Below are 11,007 nucleotides of genomic sequence, written 5' to 3'. Positions count from 1 at the left end.
GGCAAACTACACTGTTTACCAGCGGCATAGGCACACTTAAAATTTCTTCTGAAATTTTCGCTTTCTAGTTAATATATAATGTTGTTAAAGTGTACTAATACATAATAGAAATATAATTGCACAAAATAAAGTGTTTTAAATTTTATTTTGAGGTTGATTTTCTAAATATTTTGAATAGTTTGTTAGGATTTCGCCGGTCATTTCCAAGGTTAAAGCTCTCTCCTGTTTCATTTCAAAAGGGTGTACATGAATTAACTGCCAGGGTGAATTGCCAAATGGCATCAACTGGCAAGACTTGCTTCCTGATGCCCTGTACAAGGACTTTGATTGGTAGCTTGAAGTGGGCTGCATTATTTACTGGCAGGACTGGATCATATCACATGTCAAATGGGCAAACAAACCAAAATAGAAATGAATGCCACTGTTTCCAGCAACATCCAGTAACAGACAGATTTTTAGAAAGCAAACATGTGTTGAGCAAAAAAATAAACATGTATCAAGGTTAGATGTTAAAGAATTTGTCACGTACAGCAGCAAAAGTTTGAGGTCAACACACACAGAAACACACATGATAACACAAATATCAAACTATTAAAATATTAAACATATAAAATTCCATAGAAGACAAAACAAAATTATAATAAGATTAATGCACACAAGACTGAGTAGTCAAAATCCATTTTTTCAGATCGCGAGAGAAGTTATGATGATCTGTTCAAATTTTTTAATTCTTTGGAAGCATTTTTTAGGCTTTCATTACTTCATAGGAGAAAGCTGATCTGTCTGGCCAGACAGAAGTTTAGAGATTTTATTTTATGTTCACGTTTCTCCAATGTTGTCTTCCCAACAATTTCACTGACATCTACACTGGATGTCCGGGAAGCGTTCACGACGTCTTCTCTGGCGCTGATAATTGGCGTTTGTCTTGTGTCAGTGACGTAAAAGACGGATTTAATGCAACATGACCGTTCAAACAGCAGTCGCTTTCTAAAACATCAGATATGCATCTGATTCAGTACCACATACTAAGTGAGTATGTGGTACTGTGGTACTAAGTAAGTGAACCAGGTCGGATTTGAAAATATCGGATTTGTGCCGTTCTCACTGTCATACCATGATCGGATATGGGTCGCATAGGGTCAAAAAAGTCGGATTTGATGCGCTTTCGCCTGCAGTGTGAACGTAGCCTAATCGTTAAACGTCTTGATGTATGCTCAATCATCCAGGTAAGTAAATCCCCAAAAGTTGATCAGCTGAGACTGAAGAAGTCACTTGGATGAGTGACGAAACGTTTCTCCCACTAAAAAAAGCCAAGTCCAGAATCAACTTTTGGGGATAATCGTTAAATGCCGTTAGTAGACATGAGCCTGAAAATCATGACAAACATTTTCTGCACTAATTTTCTACCCTGTATTTATGCCTGATCCAGTTTTCTGCCTTATTGTGGGACCCTTTGGTTTGTTTTGGCTGGAACAAATCAAATATTCTGGAAAAACCCTTCCCTGATTTTAAACTGTGCTTTATTTTTAAGCCCTTTGGCGCCCTCTGATGGCCACGTTTATAACTGATGAATTGACGGTCACTAGGACCCAGAGGAGAGCCGCAGTAGCAGGGAGACCCGGCATCATGGCGGATCAAAACAACACAGACGATAAAGGGAAGTTCTACAGTGAAACTTTAAGGTGCGTTTTTACCTTTAACGGTACCTGTGAGCGGGCTTGTTCGCAGGGTAGCGGTATTTTCTCTGGTGTTCTCCCTCAGCGGCTGTTTGTCATTGAATCACTGCGGTCGGAACTCTCAGACTTGTTGTGCACATGGTAGCACGGGTTAGTTTAAAGCTAACTGTTAGCTTCAACGCGAATACGTGCTGAAGAGAAAACGCCTATAGTTTCATTAAAACGCACTGATGAAGCTGTACAGTTGTTTCCAGAGAAACACTGTTACTGAAATATTATCTGGACACGTTTTCTGAAATATTGACACTATGCATTCGGCTCTCTGTCACCCTCTGTTGTGTGTTTTGGTGAAAAACAGCCGTGGGAGAGAGAGGAAGCATTTGGAAAGTTAGGAATTAAGTAGCAGTAAAATATTTTTTGGAAGTCTGCTGTTTTTGTTTTTCTGCACACAGACAAAGCATCAGGGTGGAGTCCTTTTAAAACAAGTCTGGACGAGGTCCCATGGCACTGAGTCACGACTTTATGACTCATGATGGCACTTTAATTACACGCAGATGGACTTCATAAGTGATACTAACGTTATACACCAACATGCAAAGCCTGGAAAGTATGCCAGTAACTTGGGGACTGCTGCTTTCTTGTCATGATAATCTTTCACATAGCATGCAGCTTTGCTAGAAAGATTTTACAGTTGCCTAAAACTCAGGTATGAACTGAACATGGGCAAGAAAAATCATTTGTTAAATTAAACACAAATAAACAAAAACAATGAGAAACCTGGCTTGTAGTGATTCGTTACCTGCCACCATGTGAGACGAATATGATGTACAGAGACTAAGAAGTGCCTTAAAAACAGCTAAAAGGATTTTACAGTCAGTGCACAAACTAGCAGGCAGCCAGAGTGTTTTAAAACTGGTCTGGCTGCAGTTTTGAATCAGTTGTAGTTGATATGAGACATTTTTGCATAGACCAGACAACGGAGCATTACAAGAGTCGAGCCTCAACTTCTTCTGATCCTTTAGGGACCATTGCAGCGGCTCATCTCCTGAGTTACTGAAAGAGAAAAGTTTGTGTTTTTCATGTGATAAAATCCAGATTTAGTGACAGACCTCACCTCACATGAGCCCTCACGCTAAGATCTGAGTCAGTGATTGCTCTGAACAACAAGCAAGAAGATAAAAGAGGGACTCCAGAGTGGGAGGTTTAGAGTCTGATTCTCCTTGTGTTGAATATTTTTCTGGAGTTTCTTCCTCTTCTGCTGATCAAGAATGTTTTTTTTTTATTGCGTTTTGTTAAAAGTAAAATATGAAACACTTGCTGTACACTGCCTTCCTCTTCCCCGGCAGAGCATTTATTTAAAGCTGAGACAAGAAAAAACTGTCAGCTGACAGTTATTCACACGTTTACTGTGTTCTAGCAGAAAACGTCCAACATAATGGAGAAGGACAGGTTTTTTCACAGAAAAAATTCTTACTCTTGAAAGCCAGCCCTCCTCAAACACCTCCAGCACATTTTGTTTCAGGCTGTGTTATGAAATCTAAAAGCAGTGCAGTGGTTTTCCTTCTCAGTATTTCAGTGGCAGTAACTGTGATCATATGTGCATCAAACAGCTGAACGATGTTGTCTTTCTTTAACAACTTTCAGCCCGTCGGAGCTGTTCGCAGCCCGCTCCCGCAGTCACAAAATCCCCGTCAGAGGACAGAAGGACTTCTTCCCCGATGACTCCGACGAGCAGAAGCAGCGACTCGAGCAGAGCCTGAATGAACACTGGAGCCTCCTCTCAGAGGAGAGAGTGGAGAGGCTGTGAGTACCTCTCATCCCCACTGGAGGGATTACCCATGGGATTACTCATCAGGCCCAGCTTTGGTGGTGCATATAAGACATATAAAGGTGTCTAATATTCACCTGAGTTTCAACATCCACAAGCTCCATTCTTAGCTCAGACAAAATAACATTTAGATTGATGGGTGACCATCGATGTTGACTAGCTTTCTGTGATTGAAAGGAGCTGAAAGCAGCCACTATTTGCAGCTTTACTGGACAAAATAAAAGTAGGTAAATGTGCACAGTGATGGATTAAACAGCTTTTTTTGTGTTTGTGTGAGTAGATTTTTTAAAATCCAGTAAAATAAATGAAAAATAGAAACATGATTCCAGACAAGAAAACCTTCAAAGCACCACGAATCCTAAAAAAAACCCAACTGGGTAACGCCAAAATAATCCAGGTGGATAAACAGCAATAATACATTTGACTTTTAATCATTTGCAGTGCTGAGTGAAGTGAACGTTAACGTCTTTTAGGTTTATAATCTTAAAGGTTTTTCAAAAATGAGCCCAAAACTTGGCTATAAATCCATCAGGTGGACAGAAACACGTTTGTGTTTGTGTGTGTCCTGATGTGAGATGGCTTCCATCTGTTTTAATCCACAGGGGAAACCTCGTGAAGGGCGAATGGATGCCCAGCGAGCAGATTGTGGAGCTTCAGTCTCCGGCTGTGAGTTGCTTCACTGTCACAACACCACCTAGAAAAAGCTGCTGTGTTAGCTCCTCCTCAGTCGCTCCTCCTCAGTCGCTCCTTTGCTGGATCTTTTCTTATTTTTTCATAGGGGAAGTTCTGGCAGACGATGGGCTTTTCCGCAAACGGGAAGCAGTGCCTGCTCCCCGAGGAGGCTCTGTACCTGATGGAGTGTGTGAGTTTGCAGATAAAACCTGTTGCTCTCGGTGCGGTTTTTCTCCTCGGAGCACATAATTAGTCCTGTGTCTGTGTTGTTATGGGAACAGGGAAACCTGCAGGTGTTTTATCAGGACCTGCCACTCTCCATCCAGGACGGGTACGAGAAGTTTCTGTCCGCGAACACCGTGAGCCTTCAGCAATATCAGGTGCAACTTTTACTCCAGCACACCTGTGAAAATGTCACCTGTGAAATGAGCTAACGACTCTTTTTCATCCCAAAGGTGTTTGGGCATTTGAAGAGGCTCGGCTTCGTGGTGCTCAGGTTTGATCCCAGGTAACATTTACTCTTCAGACATTTAAGGTAATAAAGATAATTGAGCATCAGAGATGGCAGCGTTAGTGTATCTATTAAAATATGAATCAGCCTTGAAAAGTTAAGTATGGGTGGGAACAGCCTCCGTAGGTGGATGTTTGTGTGCTTGCAGTTCTGAGTCGTCGTCCTATGCGAGGCAGCTCAACCTGCCGCAGTCACGTGATCGAGCAGGGAGGTCGCTGAAGAGGAAACGCAGCCTTAGCCCCGCCCCTTCCTCCACCCCAACTGCGACGTGCAGGTAAAGAGCTGCTTTGCAATCTGTGAAACTACATCTTAGTAACAAAAGCTATTATTTAGCTATTGCCTTGTACAATAAAAATGAGGAGTTGTTTTTTATTATTATTATATATTATATTAGTTTTTCTCTGTAGCTACAAAAAGAAATCTGGATGCCTCCACATGAAAGCTGAGTCTGTGCTGCTCTCTGCTGGACGGCAGTGTGAGCTGACATTTAAATACCTTTGATTTCAAAATATCACAAATTAGAGATCTCCAAAATCTTAAAATGGATGATGGCTGCTGATGTTTGTATTATAGTTCAGTGTGATGAACGTGGTGCATTTAGGTGACCGATTATAGTCGCTGTTGGTTAGTTTTTTGTTTCTAATCTTAACATTTCACCTCAGTCTGTTAAAACAAAAATAGAAGAAGTCTTATAAGAGTTTTCTTCTGTGTAGCCGTGCTGAAGCTCAAGAGGAATGCTCCACTGAGAAGATGGAGGAGGATAAATGCAATGAAGGCGAGGAAGATAAAAAGCTTCCAGAGCCTCCGGAGGCCCAGAGTTCAGCAGACGAGGGCGGAGGCAGGAGCTGGTGGATGACGGATGTTCCCGGGGACTCGGACAAAGATTCCGGTCACGGCTCCAAATCTGGCTCCTCGTGCTGGGACTTCAGCTCCATCTCTTTCCCTGACCTGGGTTCCACCTCCAGGGAGCACTTCCCCAGTGACCTGGCCCCTCCAGACCCCTCTCTGCTGCCCGGGGATTTGAAGGTGGGCTTCTGTGACATTGCCCCCTGGAGGCAGAAAATAAACCTGCGGCAGGTGAAGATGTCAGCCAATGAGCAGAAGAGGGAAAAATACAGGCGGCGGTGGGACGTCAACAAAAACAGAGAGGTTTGTAAAAACTAAAGGTATCGGAGGAACTGACGATCAAGTTTAATTTATACGGGCTTCCTTAAAGGTACGGCGGTGCAGAAACTGGGCGGAGTATCAGGAGCTGATGGCGAGGCGGAAGGGTAAGCGGGAAGGTCGACCAGCACACCTGTGGAACAGGGAAGTTACTCCGTTACATGACCCGACACAGCCAATCGCCACAGGTGAGATCACATGACCGTGAAGGAGATTTTTTCTTTAAAAATTTTTTTTACTGTTTTGTGTGATATGAGTTTTTTTTCTCAGGAGAACTGCTGGAAAAAATCAGCGTGATTAAACCGACTCATTTGCTGGAGGGAGCGTCCAGGTATCCAGGATTTGTTTTACTCACATGAGCAGAAGTGTTATTTTTAACTCTGCTATTAAGATTTGATCCACATTCAGTGCATTTTTACCCCTCAGTCCTACAAAGCTGATTGGCACCCAAGTTTGTGAATGTGATAACTGGAGAAAAAGGATTTTGGAATTAATGCCAGAGATGCACCTACTGAAAATCTCAGACAAGACCTCAAGGTCAACTTTTCTGAAAAACACCTAAATTTATGCCAATGGTGCAAGTCTGCTCAAGTCAATTTCCACTGCATTTTTCTGTAAAGTTCAGAAAGATGCACACTATAATGGAAGAAAATGCCCTTTTTACCGAGCCTGACCTCTGACCTTCAGTCATCTATCAGCACAGTTTCCTCAAAAAGATCTAAAATCATGTTCAATGATCTGGATACTTTTGTTCTGGTAGTTGTGGTTGGGCAGTGACTGAATCACCCAAAATCTCCCCCGATAATTTCAGATGTTTGGTTTTCTGTTTCTGGAGCTGGATCTGAGACTTCATGTGGGGTTATATAATCACACTGGGTTGATTATAAGCTGTGACGCGTGCAGCCTCTGTGTGTTTACTGTGATTAGAAAACATGAACTGAAAAGAAACAAAGTCATCGCTCACTTGTCCCGCTGGTGTCACATTTTGCCGTCTTTAATTTACAGACCATAAAGGCCGTGGGCGTTGTACTGATGCAGTCAGGATGACTTTGTGCTTTGTCCTCTCAGGTTAAAAGATGCGGACGATTGGAGGATTTGTTTCAATGTTTACCAGCCCGACACGGTGGCCGACTTCAAGAAGAGCAACCCGGGGAAACCGTACTCACGCATGTGTGTGTGCAGGTCAGCAATCACATCGCCGCCCGACGGCGTATTTATTCAGGATTAGTTTGTTTAAAGGAAAAACAATAGATGCTTCACTCAAATTAAATTAATGTCCGGTGGCTGGACATGAATGGAGCCTTTCTCTCGTCATGGTTTGTGTGATTCTAACCACTAATAGCTGCTTAATTATTCAGAGCTGTGATAAAGCAGCAGAATTTCTCATCAATCGAGTTATTTTAGTGTCTAAAATATCTTAACTGTGGTTTTAGATTAATAAAAAAAAAAAAAATATATATATATATATATATATATATATATATATATATTATACAAAAAAAACACTAATTGTGCAGAAAGCCCTAATCTGTGACGACTTATAAATCAAATGTTTATTAAATCTCTTCTACAGCACAGTATAAGAAAACTGATGACTCTGTGATACTTTGATTAATAACAAATTACAGTGAAATTCTCACTCTTCACATCCTCAGGCTGTTTTTTCCTGCTTTGTTACTTTTGTGCGTGTGTTTTAGCGAGCATCTTTGTTTGGAGATGTGTGATGGTTCAAACGTTTTCTGCAGGAACACTCAAAATTCGACGCTTCTGCAGCAGCAAATCATTCTGCTGTCGGTCTTTCAGCCACGGTTCAATGCAAAATGTCACAGTGTAGAGATTAAAAATGTGAAATTACAAAAAAATCAAAACCTAAAAGATGAAGAATTCTAGTATTCTTACCAATGGGTCAGTTTCTGCAAACTTTAAGGAGCTGTAGAAGAAGCAGTGAGACCAATACATGGTGGAAAAATAGTAAACTATAGCTGGGTCCACTCGGTCATTGATTGATTACTATTCGCTTTGCTGTGATCTCATAAAACTGACGCCTTTGATGTGACTCCCTCTGTGCTGTGTCCCAGTTTCGATGACCCTGTGCCTGACCTGCGAGCCATGAAGCTGCTGGCCTATCAGAGCGGAGATATCCCAGTGGTCATAGCTGTGGTGGACTATGGAGACATATCGTTCTACACCTTCAAAGACTTCCAGCTCCCGACTGATGTTTACCCCTAAGAACCCCCCCCCTCCCCCACCCACCCGGGACTTTTTAATAAACCTCTGTTTGCTGGACTGGCTGCATTTTATGTGATTTATGGTGGAAAGATGGTTTTAGTAAAAACGAACAAACAAAAAAGAACAAATGTGTTCTGACAATGTTTGCATACAGTTTGGCTCCAGTTTACATCTAAAGGCAATTTTATTGATCATCTTGACTCATAAGTCCTTTATGATGATGAAAACAAGGGATCAGGAAACTTTGTCCACATTATGGACACCAGGATCCCACCTGGTACCTGCCCCCTGGGGCAGGGTTCTTTTGAGAGCCCCTGGTGGGCACCAGTCAAAGGTGGACGTTTGATCCCTGGCTGGTTAAACTGGCTTTAGCTCTAAGTGAAATTCTTTGTACCTAAGTGTTCAGTTAGCCGTGGGTGCTAACCGAATGAATGAGTTTGCAGAAACCAGTGACGGAAATAAACTTCCTCCAGAGGCATGTTGGGACTCTCCTGTAGCGCTCGGGCAAGGAGCTCTGAGTAAAGCTGCTACTCCGGCGCATCAAAAGGAGTCAGTTGAGGCTTCACATGACTAGGATGTCTCCTGGGCGCCTTCCAGGTGAGGTTTTTAGGCATGTCCGACTGGGAAGAGGCACTCTAGCAGATCCGAGACTAGGGGTGGGTTTCAGTAATCGATTAAAATCGATTTTTAGCTTTATTAAAGCGTTATTGATTCATTAAAAATCCTGAATCGATTTTAAAATTTAAATGTATTCTGCCAGAAACGCCATAATCTCAGGTTAAACCTCACAAAACTATTTCAACAACCACCAAACAACTAAAACGGTAAATCACGCAAAGCGCGGACCCGCTGAAACATCCGAGTCAGTGGACCGTCGGCTGCCTCACCCGACGGCATCGGAGCTGGAAGCCGACAGCTCACAGACCCTGATGCGTCGGCGGCTCCGCGCTTTGTGTTTACGTCCTTTTTGCGCTAGATTCTGTTGCTGCAGGTTTAATCTCTCTCCAACCAAAAGTGACTGAACCAGCAGCAAAAGAAGATCCAAACTAAGCTTCACATAAACATCTTCATGAATTCTCTCTTACTTTTGCTGTTTTGTTTCCACCACGATAAAATGACACTTCCTGCACATCTCTCCCTCCCTCTCTCTCTCTCTCTCTCTCTCTCTCTCTCTGTGTACTTTAAGAATAATAATCTAAAATTTTCTGCATTATTGGCTTGCTTATTACCCACTAGTTTACCGTTGTGTACAGCGCTGTCGGGCTGTTTTTTTTATGACTTCCGACAAGAAAGCCTCATTTCTGCTGCTCGATACCGAAGAAATGTAAACTTTTTTAAAATAATGCTGCTGCCAGTTAACCAGCTGTTTCTTTTTAATACTGTTTACTTTTGTTGCCACATCTCAGTTTTTTTCCACACATGTTGCTGCCATGAAATTCAAAATGAGCTGATTTTTTTTTTAAATGGAATCGAATATGTTTTCTATGTTCTGTTGAGAATAAAATATGGGTCTATGAGATATGCAAATAACTCCATTGTTTTAATTTCCATTTTACACTTTAATCCAATGTTAAGTTTGGTTGACATTGATTTATTACTGTTCTAATTATCTAATTAACATTATCATGTTTAAAAAAGTGGTTCCAAAATCAAAGTTTTATACAAGATATGCAAGTCGATCTTCACCTAGATGTCCAGACTTGCTAGACTTTTTTCAGAAAGAGAAGGCTTCTGTTCAAGATAAACCTTATATCTCTTTGAGCATTGATTTGTACCTGCAGTGTGGATTATCCAGAAAGCTCTAAGTAACATCATTTTGCACGTTCCTTAGCTAACTACTGGAGCTTGCTAGCTGCGCTATCTGGTCTATTGGGTCACACCTGTTAATATTTGAATTCAGGTGTATGAATTGAAGCAACTATGCAGTCTGCCTTTACAGACACAAGTCTGTGTAATAGGAAGCCACCACTGAATCACATCAGTTTGCACAGACCCTCACGCTAACAATCTGATGATGAAATTTACGTCACTGGGACCTGAGTGGACTTACAGACGCGTAAAGTATACTCCATGTTTAAGTGGTATTATTGCAAAGTGGAAGCATTTGGGAACCACAGCAACTCAGCCATGAAGTGACAGACCGCACAAAGTTGCCGAAGCACATACACATAGGAAAACTACACAGTTCCAAACCAGTTCTGGGAATAACACTGGCACAAAAACTGTGCACCTGTAGTTTCTTAGCATGGGTTTCCAAGAACTCTGGAGCAGTTAAAATGTGCTGTATGACGTGACCAGTCATGCTTCTCTGTGTGGAAGTCTGATGGATGAGTCTGGATTTGGCAAATGCTAGGAGTACATTACCTGCCTGGCTGCCCTGTACCAACTCTAAAGTTTGGTGCAGGAAGGATCATGGTGCTGTTTTTCATTGGTTGACCTGTGCTTTTTATTTCCATTCAAAGGAACTTTAATACTTCAGCTTACAGAGACCAACTCTGTGGAAAGTTAGGGGAAAGCTGTTTATTGTTCCAGCATGACTGTGCTCCCATGCACGTGCCAAGGTCTATTAAGACATAGTAGGATGAGTGTGATGCAGATCAGTTTGCACAAAGCCATGACCTCAACTATATCAAACACTTTTTCTGGATGCAAAAAATCCCACAGATATGCTCCGAAATCCTGCAGAAACCATTCCCGAAACAGTGGAAGCTCTTATAGCTGCAAAGGGGAGACCACACTCCATATCCATACCTGTGGATGACGGAGGTGTTCCAATATTTTTGTCCATATAGTGAATATGATAACAATTTGCTGTCAGACAGCCAGACAAATATTGACTTTTATCTGAATTGTTATTATGATTAAGACTGAAGACATGATGCTAAATAAATAAAGGATCAACATTAAATGAAACCTGAAACCTGATG

The 11,007-nt window shown here is 41.8% G+C and overlaps 1 protein-coding gene across 1 annotated transcript; it reads left to right on the top strand.

Annotated features, from left to right (window-relative positions):
• The first annotated feature begins 1,616 nt into the window (after positions 1 to 1,616).
• Positions 1,617 to 9,537, top strand: tsen54 (TSEN54 tRNA splicing endonuclease subunit). Its single transcript, XM_063470875.1, has 12 exons — positions 1,617 to 1,682; positions 3,321 to 3,479; positions 4,107 to 4,170; positions 4,283 to 4,366; positions 4,458 to 4,556; positions 4,632 to 4,684; positions 4,836 to 4,961; positions 5,401 to 5,836; positions 5,904 to 6,039; positions 6,122 to 6,182; positions 6,920 to 7,033; positions 7,930 to 9,537. The coding sequence occupies exons 1-12, from the start codon at positions 1,627 to 1,629 to the stop codon at positions 8,078 to 8,080; spliced, it is 1,539 nt and encodes a 512-aa protein (XP_063326945.1). The 5' UTR covers positions 1,617 to 1,626; the 3' UTR covers positions 8,081 to 9,537.
• The last annotated feature ends 1,470 nt before the right edge of the window (positions 9,538 to 11,007 follow it).

The sequence above is a fragment of the Pelmatolapia mariae genome, linkage group LG4, assembly GCF_036321145.2.
Source record: "Pelmatolapia mariae isolate MD_Pm_ZW linkage group LG4, Pm_UMD_F_2, whole genome shotgun sequence".
NCBI classification, from domain to species: domain Eukaryota; kingdom Metazoa; phylum Chordata; class Actinopteri; order Cichliformes; family Cichlidae; genus Pelmatolapia; species Pelmatolapia mariae.
The sequence above is the reverse complement of the archived record's forward strand: the minus strand, read 5'-3'. Positions and strand labels throughout refer to the sequence as shown.

Excerpts from the sequence above, each read along its gene's own strand:
- tsen54 (XM_063470875.1), top strand. The coding sequence starts at position 1,627 with ATGGCGGATCAAAACAACACAGACGATAAAGGGAAGTTCTACAGTGAA. Across the intron at positions 4,171-4,282 it reads TGGAGCTTCAGTCTCCGGCT|GGGAAGTTCTGGCAGACGAT; the intron begins GTGAGTTGCTTC and ends ATTTTTTCATAG. Across the intron at positions 4,557-4,631 it reads TGAGCCTTCAGCAATATCAG|GTGTTTGGGCATTTGAAGAG; the intron begins GTGCAACTTTTA and ends TTCATCCCAAAG.